A 22,177-nucleotide genomic window follows, 5' to 3' on the forward strand; every position below is an offset into this window, starting at 1 on the left:
TTACAAATGTACTGTACTGTTCATGCACTGTGCATATAGCATCCATGTTTTTAAATATTTCTTTTAACAGTTAATTTGAATTTGGTGGTTTTACAATGCTCTGGAACAATGTGAGCTTTACACCGCCTGAGATATACAACCTCAATGAACATGAGCACATAAAAGAAACAACCCCTTGAAACCGCACCTAATGGTACTGCTGAATGAGGCTGGGGAGGTGAGGGAGTCAAATTGCAAGCAGCGGGTAGTTCAGGAACATTGAGAAACAGTGTGAGTGTTGGAGTAAGCAGAATTAATGAGGACAAGCCTGCTTCTAGTGACTGTATAGATTAATTATTGGACACGGAACATGTGACGATAAAACGACTTCTTTGTCTTCCTAAACTACAGCGACGCTCCATAATTGTCATACACACTTAATAATCCGTCACAGAGCTTCCCAGTTATAGACTGTTTAAAATCGAGATGTGCTCACAGCCACAGGGCAGAAAACACATTGGCACAATGTCATTATAGCTCATATTTGGGCTTTTTCAACATTTATAAAATATTGCAACTTGCTGCCTAACTAAATTGTTTATGGAGCCCCCATCCTCACATTCCCACACCTGTTCATGCCAGTCTGATAAACAACTCCAGCTAGCTAATGGGGCAAATTTAATTGCAGTGTGGAATGGCAGCTAGTGGCAGTGATAGAACTGGACAACAATAATAATAAATGTCTTGTTGCTGTCGGTGAGAAATTAGCTGATCTCTTCGGTGTCCACAAATGAGCAGCACAGATTAAGAGTACAGATGTCACCTCACCCTCAATACTGGTGGACTGGTCTGCCAGGGCAATATGTCAGACACTCTGCATGTTTTACATGTCTAGTGCTCATAAAGTTAGATGTCTCACTCAAATGATACTGCGTCAATACTGGATTTAATAAATTCAATGATTTATTTGATGCTGGGGAACATGAAAAGAGACTACTTTGCTTTTGCTCCAATTTTATTTTATTCTGAAATATCATAACAAACTGATGCCTTTTCTCCTCTGCCACCCCTATCAAATCTTAAATGTCCAGTGTGTAACACTTGCGAGGATATTCATCGATATTTTTTCATTAGTGTATAATTACTTGAAAATAAGAATTGTTGTGTTTTCGTTACCTTAGAATGGGCTGGTTTTTTTTATCTACAAAGGGATCCTTCAACCGAGTCCACCATGTTAAGCCGCCGTGTTTCTACAGTAGCCCCAAATGGACCTCTAGAAACCACTAAATCCTACACACTGGTCCTTTAATTAACAGCTGAAGCTCTAAATGGCAAGAGATAAACATATAGTGATCAGCAAAGCTTTTTTTATAGCTGGAGCTTGACATCTGCACTTCTCATTAAAACATGCAGTAACAGAGTAGGCTGTGGTAACTTAAACCAGGTGTTTATTCCTGACTTTATTAAAATCCAGAGCTGTGACCAGACCATTCAGTGCATACAGCTAATTATGTACTCTGCTAGACAAGTGTTTACTTCTTACATTTATTTGGTAATACTAAAAGTAAATACAAGACTGTGATGGCCCAGCCTTGACATGCAATTAAAGTTGTTAAGGATAAAAAAAACACAATAAAGCTAAAAGCTTATTTCCATTGTGGTCCTCATTAGAAAAGGGTAAGATGACAGATCTTCAAGTCACCCACCCATTACTTTTGTGGGTTATTCTGTGTATTATTATTATTATTATTATTATACAAATCCTCATCATGTTGCTGTCTCTATAAGCTCGCTGTCATTCTGTTTTGAATTCTGTTTCATTGTCTGTGAGCAGATCTCAAGCTGCAGTCATTCAGAAATCTATATACTAATCTTACAGAATGTTATATCTGAAACATAATAACTCGCTAAATTAAAGTGCAAAGATGAAACATTTAGTAAGCTGTGTTACTACTAAAAGAATCACAGAGCTAAGCTAAATTGGAAAAAGAAAGCTTGGGAAAGTGTCTGTCATTTCTGTTATTACTCAGCTAAGGATGTTTTTGATTAATTGAATGAAGGATTTGGTATAAAATGTAGTTGTGTGACTTACATCCTTAAATTCTTACAGGTGAACCAACACCAAACACTGTCCTAGTGTAGGAAAAAAGTTCATTTTAAATTGTTTTAAATCTTAGATAAATAACTGAAACTTTTAATGTGTTACAAGGAATATGAAATGGAAATGAAACCAAAGTGAGGAGAGAAAGAATCTAAAGGGAACGTTTGTGTGGGTGTATTTGACAAAGAGAGACAGTGAGAGTGTGTGTTTCACAGAGGGAGTCTCACTAGACCAGTTGTTGTAAGTGATGATTGTTACGCTGCTGGTTTGAAAAGCTGCCAAGAAGAACCAGAGTGTAAAGGCCACACAAACACACTTCTCCTTGTGAGTGCTGGAGATGTTGTTATGGATGTGAACCACTGAGGACTGAAATCAAACACCTGAACTTCTCCTCTGCCCTCCTCTCCTCTCTCCTCTGCCCTCCTCTCCTCTCCTCTACTCTCCTCTCCTCTCCTCTCAGTTAAATGAAACAGCCAAGCAGTTGATGGAGATCGACAAACCCACACCAACTAACGTTCCAGGTCCGAGCTCTGAACCAGCCCCATTGGGGCCCTGCGTTCCTGGCCCCTGCGCTCCTGGCCCCTCCCCCTGCGCCTCCCCGTCCAATGGAAATGGCTCTGGCCATCGGAGAGGTGAAGGGAAGAAAAACGCCAAGAAGAGGCATTCGTTCTCTGCGCTGTCTGTCAGCCAGAGGGCCGCCCAGCTTAACAACAGACACAGTATGGAGATCTCCCACCCGGTCCTCATCAGCTCCTCTGACCCCAGAGCCGCTGCACGCATCCAGGTACACACACAAACATATATACACACTGCAATGCTATAATAGGTCACTATGATGAACCACATACAGTAGCCCAGAATGGACAAACCAAACACTGACTGTAGATAGAGTTGTTCGCGTTTTTGTGGGATTCCCAGCCACTAAATCCCACACACTGATCCTTTAAGTAAAAGTAAAGTTATGATGGGGATGGATCTAATCTGGTAACTAAGTAACTTGAATCCTTAACAACGTATCATATTTAATAAACTGATCACTGTTTTGTGTATAAAATCTAAATCTGAATCTGAAGTGCTTCTACCTCAAAAATGTAGAAGAAAAGTAGAAAAGTAAATGTACTTAATTACTTCAAATAGTATTCGGATTAAATGTTGTTTATATTAACCTATTACACAACTTCTGATATGCTGATAATGATGCTATTATTGATTATTTGTTGTACAACAACCTAACATGTTGGCATATTTAGGTCAAAATATTAAAATACTTTTTTAACTTGATAAGAACAAATAGTGAATATTTGTTTTGTATTGTATTTTTAATTTACAATGAACAACAACAACAACAACAACAACAATGAATTTTGGGACAAAATATTGCACACCTGCCATTTTCAGTCAAAAACTATTGATATTGCTATCACCTATAACTCGACTGATATCAGGTTTTTGAGACCAAATCAATATTTTTGATTACAATATATTGGCCAATTATCTTTCTGCTTCCCACAGACTCAGCCAGATATTTGGGAGTTGAAAAATAAACTTAAAATAAAACAAAATGCAGAGTAACAAATATAATGGTGTCACTGTTTCTAAGCAACCTCAAACATGTCTTTGACATTTTGTACTGCAATGCATGTTACATCAGCCAACATATATGCTGATGCAGATATGCAGTATCTGCAATCCCTGCGGATTTCTTGGACAGGCTCTAAGTAATCACTGTACACACATTCACAAACCAGTTCACTCTGTTCACTTTGTTCCACTAGATTTTATTAACTAATTCCCCTATCACCTACTCTGTCATTTCCATGTGAATAAAATCATTCCTCTTTTTGATAGCTGTAGACTGGAGACACATTGCTTTTACATTTATTGCCTCTGGTTGCATTCACACCTGGGTTAAATGTGTTTTTGAATAACACCCCAGGATACCCACTTACTGCAAGTAATATTTCATTTTAAATAGAAACCACTCAGTTTCAATCTGTGTATCTTTCTGTGTCTTTAGGATGCATCTCACCCAGGTCCCTCTCCCTCCTCGGCAGGGGTACTGGTGCCCCCAAAAGTGGCATCTATAACCTCTGAGCTGCTGGCCCATGCCAAGGTGCAGCTGCCACTCAACATGTGAGTACACCTCAGGGTGCTGTCAGCTCGCCCACCTGCGACCTGGTCCCTCCTTCCATCCCCTTGCTCTGTTTTTCAACAGAGTGGATATGTGCCTGAGATCCGAGCATGATTTCAGAACCCTCCTCCTGGCAGCGTTAAAAATATTTCCTCTTTTGTGCCCAGAGTTATTGGCCACGTTCCACCACCTCTGCAACCACATTTACTCCTCCACTGGTCAAGGATGAAATCCCCCTCAGAAAGGAAAAATACAGTCAAACAGTATTCCCTCAGTTGTGTGATGATGCTTACATCAGTGTTTCATAACAAGGCTCTCAACAGCACAGCCGTGGCTTATACTGTACTATGCATTTTATTGTACAACAAACAATAAGGTGCTTAGTCCTTTCTAAAAAATTAAGTGCTGGATATACATTTAGTTCAGAATATGTGCAGCTTTCATGCGTTTACAGGAATTTCTGCTTTATTTCATAGCGGACAGATAGTTTACGGGTGCGAGAAAGAGAGAGATGGGGATGTTGTGTGATTGCAGGATCAGCATCTTAAACTCCCTAGGCTTCCCAAAAACTCTGGCAGGTGGCTTTTTTAAATAATTTGTCTGTTTAAATTTGTCAAAACGTTCTACATACAGATATTATAGTGAGCGGGTAGAATAACTCATTACGAATACATAAGACAAATAAAGTAGGGCTATACAGGCTGCAGCTGGAAGTTTGCATTTGACTTAAATTACTTCACAGGTTGAGCATTTCTTGAATGGATTAAGAGCCAAAAACCAGCAGACACACACTCACAAACACAATTAAACTCTTGTGGAATTGTAACCTCACTAGTCACATCCAGATGGCCGGTGAGACGCCAGCGCTGAGCAAGACTGTTCTATAATTTACCTCGTAATTAATCTACCAGGTAACTGCCAGAAAGATATGGGTTCTTCAAGGTGAGTGTGTGTTTATGCTCTTGTACTACATTGTGCACACCAGTCTGAGTTCTAGACCTTGAGAGTGAGGACATTTTTGGATATTTTTGGAAAGTGAGGATATTTGGTTAGTCTAAACTCAGGGAATGCATCCTGTTTATTGGTGTCTTGCCTGCAGGATGTGAGACAAATACAGCAACATTGTCAGCTTTAATAATATCACTTTCCAAGTAGCAAACACACACACAGACAGACAGGCACACACACACACACACACACACACACACACACGTCCGGAGTGGGTTTGTTCTACTGATGAGGTCGGACGTTTCCATCTTGACCTGGCAACTATTCTTGTTGCCATGGGGAGACGGGAGACGGTCCCCACATCTGTTACCATGGCAACGGGGAGGCAGTGCATATAGGGCTTGTTTACTGTGTGGTCTTATCGTCTTCTGTCTGTGAGTCTGGCACTAAATACTACGAATGTCTCCCAGCGACAGGGCCAATAATACATGGTCACATATAGTAAGATGCTAAGTCCTATATTTATCAGTGTACCTTGTTAGTCAAATCAGAGGCTACGCTGCGTTATTACAGCATTGATGCATCTTGGATCAGCTTTTTATGATTCAGATCTTTTTTAACAATGGTTTTTGTAATAGTTATAGTTTATTGCAATATAACATATAATATCCCAAAAAGCCTTTGATTCTTGTTAACATGATATGAATTGTATTTTGTTGTCATGTATTGATTGTGATATTTATTAGGACCCCTTTGGAAACGAGATGGTGCATCTCAAGGGGGTTTATCATAATACATTTGAATAAACAATTTGTGTATTTCTTTTTTTTTATTTGTCTGTTGATCTTTGCATAAAGATTATTTGCTAGTAGGAATATATGTAAGGAGATCCATACTATAATATCCCTAAAGACCACCTTCTTGTTGTTCATAAACAGCAGGCTATTTTACTGTACAAGAGAATGTATGCTCAGATAATTTACCTGGTAAATAAAGTCCAAAAAAGTACTAGGATTAGTCATTTTTCCTAAGAGAAACTTTATCCTAACTATATCTTAAACATTTCTATTTACTGTTATCAACAGTATATGTCAGTGTGCGTAAGTACATTCACTTAACTTGTTAAGTTAAAAAGGTTGAGAGCCTTTAAGAGGAATGGTCTAGTAGTCTATTGTTTCTCAAAACAATCCTGATTTACGGTGGTGGGAGAGTTTTGGCGTCCTTGTGTTTTAACTTTGGACCTTGAACCTTATAGCCCTCTTTGCCATCTTTTTTTAAAGAGAAACTGACATAAAACAGGCTTGAAACACTCTGGGAAAATGGATGGTATGTGGTGGGAGGATCGCCCTGCACAGTTCTTCTCTTTGACCTGACAAAGATGCTATTGTAGATAAAAATGTTTGATGGTCTTATAAAGGAGTTGAGCATCAACAGTGTGAAGGCTGTTATTCTTTGGTTTTTCCATTCAAGTTAAATAGTGTTGAAATTTGCTATTCTCTGCTCCTTTCTTAACACACTGACAGAAATTTGTACTTGTTTTTCAAACGACTGATTTGCTAATTAATTTGTTTACTTATTCATTTATTTGCATTGTGCATTTGTAATAGCTTTGCTTACTTTGCATAATACATGTTAGGGACAATCCACATGGGAGATAAAGATAAACAGTTTCTTGATATTTCCTGCAGATAATGATTTTACTATTTGACTTACTTTTACATTTTGTCTGTTGCCTTTGTCCCCCAGATATCTGGCTCTGTACGCCTACAAGCCCCAGAAGGCCGACGAGCTTGAACTTAGGAAAGGGGAGATGTATCGGGTGACAGAGAAGTGTCAAGATGGGTGGTTCAAAGGCACCTCGTTGAGAACTGCTGCCTCCGGTGTCTTCCCAGGAAACTACGTCACCCCTGTGTCCAGGTCAGTGTCCCTAGGAACTATGTCCTTTCAGCATCCAGATAAAAGAAAGTAGCAGAGTAGTGGTTGGTTGTTGATGAAGCTTAAAGTACAGTACAATATTTCACTTCCTTTGCTCAAGTGGCTAAATTGCCAGAGAGACCACACCACCCAAGTTTAATCCCTCCAACAACCACATGTCCCCTCAAAGCGTTCTTCTGCAACACCCCTACCTGCCACAGCTGTAACGAGCTTCTACTGTAAATGTAACTTTAACTACCTCATCCAGGTGTGAGGGCTGAGGGGTCGGTAGAGGTGGTCAAAAAGTCCCTTTTCTTTTCTGCATTGAAGCCAATGCAATCATTTTCTTGCTCCACTTCTCATTCAGTTCTTTTGGTTTGGTCATGTGAACCCAGCAGTGCAATACAATCACACTAAGACCCCTAATTTTGTCCTCACACAAAGGAAGTGGAAGCACTAACACAGTCGTTGTAATTTACATTGTAATTTTTCATGGTAATTTCCTGGCTCCAACTGAAGCCGAATACAGATTAGGCATGAGCAGTGCAATTTGGCTACTTTTTATGGCATGTAATTGCGCTTGTGTTTCCATGTTCTCAGAGTGCCTCTTGTCACAAAGGCACACCGAAAAAGCTATTTTTTGGGCTTGAGATGTCGGAGGCAAAATCTGCGGTTACTGTATTCCTCGTGCTGATAATGTATTCTTCCTACTTCAGCCTCTACTCCGCACTGTGCAACACACTTTGTCACGATTCCGCTTTCACCACAAAATTGTTTGGTCACACCAGAAGCACATTCTGAAAAGTCCTTACCAGGAAGGGACTGTAAACTACTCTACTACTACAATGTCCCTTGTCATCAGAAAACAAAACCACTTTGTATTAGAATGGAAAATTTTGTGAAAATCAGTTTTAAACAATCCATCCCTTTTTGGTAAAGCTGGATGTTCAACAAAAAAATGCAAGGATGAGCCTTAAAAATGTATCTTCACAGATTTAGATTGGAACTAGGAAACACTGTCAGACTTGAGATATTTTTTAAATTTAGTTTAAATACAATCTAAAATACAAAACAGTCAGTTTATACCGGCTCTAATGTTTGACTACGACATACTCAGGGTAGATCATTATCATTGTCATTATACTTATTTTATCTATTTTGGCACCCTTAACACTGTAACTCATAGCTGTTAAAACCAAATAAAACAGAAGAATGAGTGTACTGAAATCATATTTGGCAATTTAATTACCCTCATTATTACTGTATGCGTGAAAACATTTGCAGTGGCTGTTCATCTAATCTGTATTCTGCTCCTTGATGCAGTCAAAGAAAAAGAGAGGAAGAAAGTAAAGGCAAGGGAGAAGTAGAATAATAGAAAAAGAAAGAAAATAGTAATGTAGGATCGACAGAAAATGTGAGAAAGAAAGAAAATAAGCAAAGGGGGGAAAGGGTAAATGGCTGAATGGGGTGGGGAAAGATGGGAAGAAATTGAAATAGAAGATATTGAAAAAGTGTCAGAGTGAGGAGACGGAGACAGAGAAAGCAAAAGAAAGAGAAAATGATACAAAGAGATGAAACGGCTGCAAAAACAGCAGGTGTCCCTCTACAGTGGATATGAATGGCTGCTTCAAATACTGCAGTTATGCAATCTGAGAGAGGAGAGAGAGAGAGAGAAAAGCAGGATGGGTGAGTAATCAAATGAGAGGCAATTTGTTATTTTTACGCAAGCATACTCTCTCTTTCTCCCTCCTTCCATCCTTCCCCCCTTACCTCTCCCTCCTCCTTTGTCTGCAGTGCAGCTCAGAAATTTCTCAATATGATAATGAGAGGCTGCCAAAGATGCACACACACACACACACACACACCACACACACACATTGTAGAGTTGGACCAATACAGGCAGCCAGATAGGCGTGTCATTCTTTTTGAAAGTGCAGTTTGAATATTTGCATATTAGTTGTGTCATTTATTAGCATAGTTGATAAAAACATATAGTAGTAGATTTAAAGTACATATACACAATTCGATCAGATTCCAAATAAGACTGCATGAATTAATTTGGATTATTGTTATACTGGATTTAATAATGGCATATAATGTCATAATGGCATAAAAAATGCCGGTTCAGACGACTCAAGAATGCAGTTCTGGTTCAAAGGATGACTGTCTATTGTATGAAGTCTTTAAAGTTACTGACAGCAGACAGAAATATCTGTATGGGCTTTTACAAGTCCATGCGTGAAACCCAGCGCACACAATGAGCAGTTAAAATTTGTGTTCATGGAAAACCTCAAATCAAAGAATCTGTGAATATCTTCGCTGTTTTCATTGGTACACACACACACACACACACACACACACACACACACACACAGAAAGCCATAACTCTGTATGTATGTGACAGGAAGTCGATGGGCGGCCATAAGAGTGTGAATACCGTCGAGTCAATAATGTTCAGCTCACTATTCTGCCATTCAGCACTCTGCAGCCTGCAGCTCCATATATGTTACAGTAGGTCACTATGTTGTGCTGATCCACCGGCCAGATAAAAGCACTGAAATCACTGACTTTGACCGAGCATAATAGTACCGTTTGTAGCTGCTGCTCTGCTATTATGACTAAATTCTGCCTATTAACATTTTGTACAACACAAGAGACTAAGAGTCCACAGTCATGCTAGCAACTCTGTGAGGCCGTACTTCGACACAGCATTGCTTTGGGCTAAGTCCTTACATAGGCATGCTAACATGATGATGACAATGTTAACACGTGATAAGCAGGTGTTCACAAGCATAATTTAGCTTGTTAGCATGCAGCTGAGGCTGATGAATGTCAACAGTGTGGCAAGTAAGAAAGTTTTGGACAAATTCAAGATGAACCTGAAGATGAAGCCAGAGGAAATGTCAGGGGATTAACTTGTTAAGTTAATACATCCTGATGATCATGTGTCTGTTCCAAATTTCATGGCTTGTTGTTGAGATATATCACTCAAAACCACAAATGTCAACCTTGTGGTGTTGCTAGAGAAAAAGTCAGAGGATCAACAAAATCATTAAGATCTTCTGGGAGCCATGGATATCTGCTTGAAATTGCATGGCAATCCATGTGATAGTTATTATGATATTTCCCTCTTTTTTATCAAAGGAAGACCTCTGTTTCTAAAGCAATAACGTTAAGCGTTAACATGTGATGAAAGTAAAAATCAATATCTCTCTCTCCTCTGCAGGGCTCCATTTGGAGTCGGTGGTTCTCGAGGCTCAGGTTTGTCCAGTCCAGTAGGTGGAGGAGGCAGTGGGTGCAGTCAGGCGGGGAGTAAAATCTCCAACCCTTCGTCCCCAGGGTCCCCAGGGCCCTCTTCTCCCCGTCCCTCCACCCCACTGGTAAACTCAGCCAACTCTGTCAACACCGTCAGTCCAGCCTCCTCGCCACAAACTGCTGCCGCCCAGCTGAAGAACTGCCTGCGCTCCAGTCAGCAGACCGTTAACCAGGCACGCACCTCAATGCAGCTGGGTAAGCAGAAACTGCACACAATTGTAGAAATACATATAGTGGGTTTTAATTTTCACATCAAACGATTTTAAGTAAAGGATTTATAATCTCTTTGAGGTGGATCTTGTTGCATCGGTTCAGGGAAGTGTTTAATCACATGGAGATGTCTCTGTCTGTGGTCTTTTTCAAACTTCATGCTCCTCAGCATCACACTCTGCGATAAGACCGTTCACCAACCCACAGGTTTAAAGGAGCAGAGTCCAGATCATTTGGGACCTTGCAGCATTTTAGTCCGTTGATCTCTGATTACAGAATAATAGAATATTGATCAGTCATTAATTCAAGTAGCCTCTGCGCTGTAAAAATGTGCAGGCGTGTGCTCACAGCGGCCTCTTTAACTTCCAGTTTCATCAATGCTGTTAGTCATATGCAAAAAAAAGGAAAAAAAAAAAAAAAAAAGAGCTACGAAAAAATTTGGATGAAAGCCTGAATGAATTAGACGGATAAGATACAGTTGGTGGCATTCACATATAGCACATGGCCAAAAGTTTGTGGACATTAAAATCCTATGAGATTGTTGAGCATCTTATTCCAGAACTATGGGAATCCAGTTAGTCTTAAAGGTGCTGAATTGGGTCGACATCAGGGCTCTTTATCTTTACTACATCTTTATCGACCTTGCTTTATGCACAGGGACACTGTCATGTTGAAACAGGAAAAAGTCTTCCACAAACAGTTGCAACATAGTTGGACGTGGATGATTTTCCCAGAACAACATATATTTTGGCCATAAAGTGCATGCATTATATATATATATCAATATATTCAATCAATATTGATACATACTGAGTTATATGCACCACATCTCTTTTGAATTACAATTCATATACCATTCTCCGTCCATCCAATCCAATTTTTATATCTTATAACTATCACAGAACATGAAAAGATCCCATTCCCACCTACTTTTTTTCCTTTAAGATAGAAGACAGAGCAGAGGTGATTGGAAATGAGGGAAGAGAGATGAAGGATGACATACAAGTCGAACCAGGGAGATTGCAATTATAATGTCAGCGTCTGAAACCCCTATAGGCCCTAACCTGTATGTATTTTGACTGTTGGGGAAAAAACACAGAATAGAGAAGAACAAAACTCCACACAGAAATTGCTTTCTTGCTTTTGGACTGACAAAATATGTTTTAGGGTAAAATAAAATTCTGCCAGATGTGATGATATGAGAGGATAGTCATATGGCCTGTATCTGCAAAATGTTCACTACCAATTTTTTGGGGGGTTAGGCTTACTACAAGTATGAGAATAGATGTTGCTGGAAGCACACATCATGTACCCATCCACTACTCTGCACTATATGAATCCACTGAATCGTCACTGAACACAATAGTAGTTACAAGAACATATTGTAACTCACAGTAGAATAATTTAGCACATTTGCAGTGTTACAACATGCAAACAAACATTGTGCACATTAATAGGAGCTCTAATCACGCAGTGGTATTGTTTGTGCCCGACATGCACACACACACACACAGTTCTTAGCAACACACACACACACACACACCTGTCTCTGAGCAAGGTCCACATCATATCGGCCTTGTTCTCCACTCAGAGCCTATTCCACTCTCCAGTTCCCCTTCCTCGCTTTCTCTTTGTATCTTTTCTTTCTCCCTCTGAGAAAATAATGGCCAAGGTTTCTTTTGGGAGAGTGAAGAATACACACTGTGAGCAAACTGCCAAGAATAACACACATACACACACACACACACACACACACACACACACACACACACACACACAGAGAGAGAGAGAGACACATGTGCTCTCCCACGTACATATACACACAAGTGAACGCTCAGGCTCACAAACACAGCTGAATGACATCACTGTGCTTTTTGTTTTATGGAGGCGTAATGACAGAGCTTCATGCCTCTCACCATTCCACCTCTTTCTCCCTCTGTTTTTCTCTCCCTCTCTCTCTCACATACACATAAACAGACACACATCTGGTCTCCATTACAAAATAAAGTATGTGCATAGTTCTGGCATTTAGTGGTTTTATCACATGACCAGCGTGGCTCTCTATGGATTTCTGCCTGAGTACTGCAATGTAGAAGAGCAGGTGGCTAGCAACCCTGTGTGTGTGTGTGTGTGTGTGTGTGTGTGTGTGTGTGTGTGTGTGTGTGTGTGTGTGTGTGTGTGTGTGTGTGTGTGTGTGTGTGTGTGTGTGTGTGTGCGTGCGTGCGTGCGCGCGTGCGTGCGTGTGTGTGCACGCGCCTGCCTGTATGCTTTTGTGGGTGTGTATTTTCTGTGTACTTTTATCCTCGTGAGCAGCAAATGTCCTCATACAAATTGAAAGGCTGAAAAATGGTCCAAACTCAGGACATCACAGCCAGTTTTTTTATTTCTACAAAGGAGTTTGTGCAGAATTAGGGCCTCGAGTTAAACTTAGATTATTCACAGTACTTTCTATTTTTTCCACATTTTTTAGCAGCGTGGTTTGAGTTTTGGACCTCAGCCTCTCAGATTGGCCCGTTCTCTTTGTGTTTTAGTCAGACCAATGATGTGCAAGTGAGGTGAATTGTAAAAACTTAAACTCCACACTTTTAAATAAGTAATTTATAATAATTACTATAATCTACTGTATCTCTGTGAAAGACAAGGCAATCTCTCTGGAGTGTGTCTTAAGCCAGGGTCTTAAGACAGTAAGACTTAAGCAGAACACTGTGTCAAGTAATTGCACTTTTGCATTACTCAGTACATAAAAACAGACATTACAGCAATGTAATTTGGCACTTAAACAATCCAGTAGTTTGGCTACACCTTGAATGAACCATGCAGGGATCATCTGTCTTTGAAAGTCAGTTGTTTTTATAATAGTGTTAATTGCCTATTATAAACATACCGTGTCTTCATACAGTAGCGGGTGGACCAGACAGACTTAGATACCAGAGACAAATTATTTTGATACCAATTTTCTCTTCAGAAATGTAGTAACAGTCCAACTCCCAAAATATTGGCTTGTTCCCTCTGGTGAGCTAGTGATGACTGATGGATGCACTCATTAAAAGGCTCTCACAGTTATACTAACACACACGGGTTTGTGTCTGTTTTAGTTCACAGTCCTCCTGCGGGAAGCCCAGAGCGTCCCACAGTGGCAATCTCCCCCCTGCGCCCTCAGAGTTCCTCCCCCTCACGCTGCCCCGGCCAATCGGGTCGTCCTCTCTCCATGGTGTCTCCGGGACCCAGCTTAGGACCTTCACCCCTCTCCTCTCCAGCCTCGCGGCCCCTCCTGCCCCTCTCCTCCCCTCTCTCCTGCCTCACGCCTCCTAACGTGTCAGCAGTGCTCCTCAACGGGGAGCCAGCCAGTCCCCTGCAGCCGCCATTGCCGGGCCCCTCCCACGCCCCCAGCCAGGGTGGCCTCGTTCCCAAAGCAGAGAAGGTGAGCCTCATCCTTACAATATAAAAAAAACTACAAAGCACATCTATCAATGGCTTGTTTTAAGATATGAAAGTTTTACTATATCAGTGATCACTGTGAAAACCCCACTGTGGAAATAGACACTACTTTTTGACTAATATAATAATTAGATTTCTTGTTAGTTCAATACAGCTCCTATTATTTTCTCCACATGAATAATCAAGAGCTGAATGCATTAACTTTATACTTGCTTTTGGAATTATGAAAAATCACTTTCCCGAGTACATAAAGACAAGACAGATTGTGCAAAATCTGGTTCTCCAAAAAAGAAAATCACAACTCTTAATGTCAAAATAAGTCCTTGAATACTGATTGATGCTACATGTTGTAGTATCTATGGAAGGTATTTTCATATAATGACCAACTTAGACAAAATAAACCATACTGTGCATATCAATACAGGTTAAGAAGGAAACAGCATTCTGGCTAGGGCTGCAACTAACAATTGATTTCATCACAGATTCATCTGCTTATTATTTTTTGGATTTATCAGTTAATCAGTTGATCTTATAAGATGTCAGAAAACAGTAAAAAGTATCTGTTACAATTTTCTAAAGCCCAACCTGATGTCTTCAAATAGCTGACATTGTATTGATTTACTCCCACATAAGACAAAGAAAACTCCTCACAACTGAAAACTATTGAACATTTGACACTTTGGATTTAAAATTAGTATAAACAATCAATCAATCAATGATCACAATTACTGCAAATTCCTTTTCTGTCAATTGACAAATTGATTAATCGAGTATATGAATGTGTTTTAAGTCCACATCTCCATTAAGAGAACACAATCCCTCTTGTTTCAGGCCACACAGATAATAAGTAACATTTACACTTCCTTTGATTGCAGACGTTTTAGTCATCCTGTAAATAAAACTCATTGTTCATATATTTTGTGTATGTATGTGTGCGTGTGTGTGTGTAGTCCTCTCCTACCTCAGTGAGTGTCATTCACCCAGGCGGCTGGCACAGATGCTGAATGCCATCCTATATGTTGTGAGATCTGCAGTGTTAAAGCTTTGGATGTTAAATCGGGCTGAGCTGACAGTGAAGGATGGCACTGAAAGCTTGCATCTGTCTCAGCTCGATTTGTTTCACTGTTGGCTCCACTGTCTGGGACAGCTAATCTATGGCTAGCTGACAAACAGCTCATTGACTATGGAACAGCAGGCAGTGGCCTTGTTTACATCGCCACACTCAAAGATGGCTTGAACTTGGATTCAGGATTATGACTCATACACTGAATATATCTCATAAAAGTTGGAACGAGGTCGTTAAAGCACGAGTATCAGTCGGTCATTTCATGTCATTCTGATATCAGAGGATGCTCCCATCTTCTCGCAACCACTTAATATGTTTGTTTGTTAAAAAAAGTAAATCAAATGTCTGCCTAAAAAAACATTATAGTTTGTTTTGGGAAGATTCTTTTCAGCTGTCTATAAATCTCATGTGATGACCTGCCTCACCCAGTCTAAATGAGCTGCTACTTTAGCCAAAACAAGCTCTCAATATGGATTTTCCTGTAGTTGTACAATCCAGTTGTGAAAAATGCTATTTCATAAGCTTGTTACGCCCTGACAAGATTAACATTCCGCAGGAAAACTAGAATATTACACAGTTTATGGTCAGGGTAGCCCAATAGATCACATTTAAAGATACTGAGTATTGGCACAAAATACTCAGAATCAGTCCCAAAATGCTATATGATCATATTATTCCTTTAAAACAATGTTCAGCCTGACCCTTATTCACAGCACTTACCTTTGTTGTCGAGCTTGGCAGAGCAGGAGCATCAGGTTTGAAGTCAGGGTGGAGATGAGACTGCACAGAGTCAGTCTTTGTTACAGAGGAAATGATGAAGCAGCTACGATAACTGTCTAGCAGACACAGTTAGGATAATCGCTGTTCGACACACTGTCACACTGTCTTGGGCGCAGCCAGCATACAGACACATATCACGTTGGACACTGAGATGTGTTTGTAGACCGTTTCCAAGAAGTCTGTGCCACAGGCCAGCTGCCAACTAAATGGCTGTGAGAAGTGTTTGCAGGATTTCAACAGGTCCAGAAAAAGTCTAAAAATGTCTTAAACTATGTTTAACTGAACATTGAGTATCAAAGCCCCTGAGTTTAGATAATATAGGCTTTTGCATTCCATTTTTACTTTACTGTGTGTTATTTTACAGACACTTATAATATTCTGGTGACATTTTGTCCCGTTTTGCCTCTATTGATAGCAAAAATAGGCTTATATTTGAATCTTGGCTGGCATTAAAAAGTATTCTGGCACCCTGGTTTCTCAGACATGGAATCCAACCAAGAGACACTCTTCGTTTTAGACCATTAAACTCACAGCAGCGAAAACAAATCCGTTAGACAAAATATGGAGTTACTGTGATCCATTTGGTTAGCATATTTCAGACATGGTGTAAAGGGCTTTGTTCCCATTTCACTCTTGGGTTTTCTTTTTTCACATAATTAACCTTAAAAGCATTTAAAGAGTGTTGAGTGTGGGTGAGTAAATGAGTAATTAGCTTGGTGGTTACAGGTTCAGTTCAGTTTCAGCATCCTGACAGTGTGCTGCAGAGCAAATAACTCATCCAGTGCTAAATTGGACTTAATTTGCATGACAGACTAAATTGTGAGTGTATGCTGCCATCCGGTGGCTCATTTTGGAACAACAGCAGCAGTATAACTCACAGGCGAGCACACACATACACACACACTCGCAGGAGGCAGATTAAGCCTTTAAGCCTGCAGATGAGAGAGGAGAGAGAGTGATTATTCACTTTTTTTACCGCTTTCAATCCCACCTTCCTTCTTCGCACTCTTTCTACAGCCCTCTGTTGTCTCTGTCCTCCCTGCTATCTTTTCCTCCTTTCCTCTCCTTCTTTTGACATCTTTGTCTCTCTGAATCTCCCTCTATATCCCACCATTTTATCCTCTTCTATTCATCTTCATTTTACTCTACATCTTCTCATCCCTCTCCCAAATTAAAATTCAAACAAGCTTTATTTGCATGACAGGAAGGAAATCTAATGTTGCCAAAGAAGTGGAACATTTTATGTGTGGATATTTCAGCCCACATACACTTGCATCATTAGATTTATGTAAAAGTGATTTATATTTTTGCGGGAAAAAAAGTTACAACAAAAAGGCGACACATTCCTGCGTAATATATAATCTCTACACAATAATAAAGTCTTGGTATTTAGGGAATCGCACATTTCCAAAGCTCTGGTATGTGGAGTGCAAAAGCAAGGAATGCTCTTCGTCTTCTATTGAGGATCTGCTGAGTCAAAGTGTTTATATAGCCTCTCTTGCTTTGTAAGCACTTTTATCTGTGCTGTCCCACCTCTATACTAACACTGGTCATTAAGACAATGAATTGTTATTGTTTCACTTCTTTAATTGCTCGATTTTAATCAGATATTGCGCCAGGATTGTGTCACTTTTGTTTACCAGGAATTCGGTAACAGTGTAGTTTGTCAGTCTAGATGTCAGCACATGTGAGTTTAGTTGTTGCAGGTCCACTGATTGAATATAGTTCTAATGTTCAGTCTGTTTAGCAGATCACTTTTTGGGTTGTAATATTTCTACCAAATTGTGGAAAGTCCTGTGAACTTCAAGTGATTAAATTGAATCAATTTTATCTTTCTTTTGTTTTGGAAACCTCTTTTTAAAGAGAAGAAACTCCCTCAATCACATTGTTCAATGGTCTAGTATGCTGATTGGTGAGTCACAGCTTAACCCAGAATCCCTGTACACCAGAGAGTTGCAGTGGATAACCTGCTTGATTTTAAATGACGACTCCCACCCTTTGCACAGTGAATTTCATCTTCGTCCTTCCGGACAGAGGTTATTGTCCCAAGATGTAGAACAAAGCCATATAAAAATAGCTTTGTTCCAGCAGCTTTCATTTAGATCAACGAGTTGTAGTAACATGGCACAGAGTTTTTCTTGTTTTTATCCGCATTTTTACTGTATTTATTGTAGTGGTTATTTATGTTTATATTTTTGTCAAGATGAATGCCTTGTCTTTTACTACGAAGTAACCTTGAACCTTGTACCTTGAAAGTGCTCCTTTTTGGCCTTACTAGGCCCCAATTTTGCTACCATAAAATAATGTTAATTTCATTAACATAAGTTTAATTAACAGAAAACACAATACATAGTGCCTGAACTGGGAGTGTCTATGACTTTGTTAACGTCTCTAAACAGAGTACTGGACCATAATCAATTAGTTGATCAACAAAAAAAATCCATAATTTTATACTCATTTCATTGTTATTTATCAAGGAAAAATACAAAAGATTTGCTGGTTTAAGCATTATCTATTATAAACTGTACTATTATAGTGTACTCACTGTAAATTGAATATTTTTACAAGCTATATTTCCTTAAGCGTTTTCCCTATTGGATTAGAATTAAAATAACTGTTATTTGCAGCCCAAAATCAAAGTAGGCATACTGGGCCATTTCTTCATGAAAATGTCTACTTCTTACAGCTGCCATGAAGCACAGGCATGTTTGCTTCAAGCCTGGTTCAGTAGTCGACAGTATTTACGGAGCCATCTGCAAAGGCTGAGCAGAACTACCACAGGGGATTTTCCAGCAGCCTTGGTTCGCAGAAGAAAAATTGTAAGAGAAGATAAGCTCTTAGTGTTAGTTCAGAAATTGTAATTGGATGTACAATATTTATCACATGTATACTGTTGCATGTTTAATAACTGAGAGTGATTTAAACTGGAGCAAAGGATATAAAAAGAGGTGGCTTGAAGTACTCGAAGACAACACAAAAGAGAAGACATGAACCTTGATATATCAATATATATCAACACACAAGGTCACACTGTTTGAAATAAAAATGTGAGTAACTGTGATTCACAAGACCATCACCAAAACCTGAGAACAGAAAATCTGTAAATATTAGCTTTGCTCTGGGTGCCTACTGATGTCACACAATTAGAAATGTGTTTTTTCTAATTACTCACATAGATGAAAAACATGTGAAACTGTGGTTTGGTAATGTTGCACCTATATATGTAGAAGGTGTTTTGTTCAATTAAAACTGACATTTTGTATTTTGACCTAAACAGGTGAAAATGAGAGTTTTTGCAGCTAAGCATTAGCATTGTGTTTCATGCTGGTGATAAACAGAACATTTGACTCCTCTGACTCCACTATAAGAGGACAGTTTCTGCCAGTTTTTGCTTTATCACAATATGTTAGGGGCCAGTACTATGTTGAGTTTATTTACAGTCGTTAGGCCTCTTATATAAGGTGCAGCTGAAGCAATCGAACCCCTAAAAACTTAAAACATCTTAAAACCTTCTGTTGTTGCTCATGGACTGTTGTTTGTGCTATTCTTGCAATGAGGTCCTCAGTTAACAGACACAGCTCTAGTGTTTTGGTCTCTGTCCTGCTGACTTTCTCTGAAATCAAAGTCAGCCTCAACGCCTTTTGTGCATGTCGCTTCATGTTAGTTGAAATCTGTTCTTTCAGTACATTTTCTTCGCACCGTCTGTGCGATGGAGTGGGGTAAAGCGCTTAAATCTCTGCATGTAGTGTGGTGGCAGATGCTTTCGATACTCCTACTGCGGAATGTTGATCATATTTGTCATGTTTGTTGTAGTTTGGATGTCATTAAGTTACAAATTTGGAGTATTTTATTAGTTTTTCTCTTGTTTGATAATGAGCTTTGTAGGCTGATGTGGTTTCTTTATTTTCTGGTTTCTCTCCTTCACTCTCTTTGGTGCCTTGTATTTATTTACAACTACTCTTCTTAGAAGCTTTTTCTACTCTCTGCTGTTGTCCTGTCTCTTATTTTAATCTGATTTAAATATAAAATCACAAGGCTTTTTTAGATACATAATAATGAAACAGTGAGGTTTCTATTCCCATATTGTACTTCCATATTTCCAACTACATGCTGTTGCCATGGCGACTGTCCATCACAGTGTTTGATGGAAAATGAATGTCAAAAAACAAAACGACTGATGCTTGATCCAGCAGCCCACGTACTAAGGAAACAGATGGCTGAGGCAGAGACGGAGCTGATATGGAGGCTTCATGCATCCACAAAAAAATGTAATTATGCTCAGGCATGCTCAGTATTGATCCACGTTGTCATGACTAAGACAAAGAGACACAAAGCTTTTTTTGTCCTCCTGATATCACAAAGAGTTTGACTGAATGGACAGTATTGTACAGCACCATAATCAAGCATAAATGAAGCATGGATTGAAAACGTGAATCTACCTTTATAGGTGCCATTAAGAGACAATTTCACTATAATCAATATAGTTTATTCTTAAGACCACCACAGCACATGCACAGACTAATAATTACTCCCATCACCACTGTTTTCTTCTTTCTGAGCTGTGAGGGAGCAGACAGACAGACGAGAGAAAGAAGTAAAGAATCATGCTGCCTTTTTTTATTTTGATGTGATAGACCTTGAGCTACTTGTTGTGCTCATAGAAAGTAGCCCACGTGGCATTGTTATGTGAGGGGCCATGTTTATAGCTACACAAAGCATTTTGCAGGGAAATCACAGATCATTAGTAACAAACACTGATTTTGTTTTTGGAAACCCAGAAAACTAGTTCTGTAGTCTCAGGTCTACCATAAAATGATGTGTCGGTACACACTGGTTTAAAGGAATAGTTCAACATTTTTAAAAATGCAGGGGTTTTCTTTCTTGCAGAGAATTAGATGAGAAGATCTGTGCAGATGTACGGAGCATAAATACGAGAAGCAGGTGGAAACAGCGACAGCAACAATGTAGCTCTGTCTAAAGTTCAAAACTCTGCACAACAGCACCTCTGAAGCTCACTAATAAACTGGGACCATTGACTTCCCAGGGTAATGTAAACACAGTGAGCTGCACAGAAGGACTGGGTGGATGACATGCATACAGCATGCAATTTCCTCTAAAACCTTTAAAAGTCTTTATGCTAAGCTAAGCACATCCTACCTACATATATACATATACTACATACATAAAGACATGAGAATAGTATTGATCTTGTCGACCTGGCCCGAGACTCTCACATAAATATTGAAACAGCTCACCTTGCTTTATTGTCTGTGCTCTGACAAATGTAATGTAATGTAATTACCAGTTTTATTCCATGCGTCATATGGAATCAACAGGAAAACATTTTTCTATTTGTTTCATAAATGTGTTTTTTGATTAATGTGTAGACAGCGGTCTTTGTGCTCTGTGGTTTCTTTATATTGAGCAAAGAAAAAGCAAATATTGTGTAGAGGTATTGTTTACACAGATACCACTTTCATTACCGTCTTGTCACTTTTCAAGATAGGCCTTATGAAACCTATATTCTTGTATATCTTTGTTTGGTGTCTTATTCCCTTTCTCCCTATATATATCTCCATCCTTTCCTCTTTCATCTCCCTTATCCTCTTCCCCTCGCTCCGTCCATTCTCAGAAGGAGAGGAAAGCAGGAGGTCTATTAAAGCTCTTGTCGGGGGCGGCAGCCAAGAAGAAACCTCGCTCACCTCCCTCCTCCCCGCCCACCCACGACCCCTCATTGGCCGGGCAAGGCGCCGTGGCCACCGACCCTGGGCACCATCCTCATCACCATCACCACCACGCCCGCTCAGGTTCCTGTCCGATGGCATCACAGGGGCGAGCCGGCTCCTGTCCAATCGAGAGTGATATGGCAGGGGCCATCGGACTGGAGCCTCTGCACAGGAAGTCAGGCTCCCTGGACACCAATTTCCCCAGGTCGCCTCCGGCAACACGCACTGGCAACGCTCTGATGGTCCTCCGGCCTGAACCCAAACCCCTGTCCAGAGAAAGGTGGGCACATACATCCACACAGAAAGAAGTTAGACAGAAGTTGGAGGCAATTTTTTTTTAGCAAAAAAAGTGTTTTTATTATGTTATCAATTACAGTTTCATTGTTACATACAAACATTCCTGTCCCAACAAACACAATAAATTAAAGACACAACTGTACTATAAAACATTGTTGTCTCCATTGTTGTGTCATTGCATCCCAACCTCTCTAACTCGTTTACAGTAGGAAAAATCACTCATAACAAAACCACAGGATAAATGGAAACAAATCATTACCAGACAGAGGCTC

At 39.8% G+C, this 22,177-nt stretch overlaps 1 protein-coding gene across 5 annotated transcripts in view; it reads left to right on the forward strand.

Annotated features, from left to right (window-relative positions):
- The window catches only part of LOC127365638 (E3 ubiquitin-protein ligase SH3RF3-like), a 90,369-nt gene that overhangs the window by 62,306 nt on the left and 5,886 nt on the right, over positions 1-22,177 (forward strand). For 4 of the 5 annotated variants that reach the window (XM_051403945.1, XM_051403947.1, XM_051403942.1 and 1 more), the window contains 6 exons: positions 2,541-2,864; positions 4,098-4,213; positions 6,906-7,076; positions 10,300-10,583; positions 13,694-14,019; positions 21,515-21,888. In XM_051403945.1, the coding sequence (XP_051259905.1) occupies positions 2,541-2,864; positions 4,098-4,213; positions 6,906-7,076; positions 10,300-10,583; positions 13,694-14,019; positions 21,515-21,888 (1,595 nt within the window). The remainder of the gene's footprint in view (positions 1-2,540; positions 2,865-4,097; positions 4,214-6,905; positions 7,077-10,299; positions 10,584-13,693; positions 14,020-21,514; positions 21,889-22,177) is intronic. The other variant, XM_051403943.1, reaches the window with a different exon arrangement.

The sequence above is a fragment of the Dicentrarchus labrax genome, unplaced genomic scaffold (assembly GCF_905237075.1).
Source record: "Dicentrarchus labrax unplaced genomic scaffold, dlabrax2021, whole genome shotgun sequence".
NCBI classification, from domain to species: Eukaryota; Metazoa; Chordata; class Actinopteri; family Moronidae; genus Dicentrarchus; species Dicentrarchus labrax.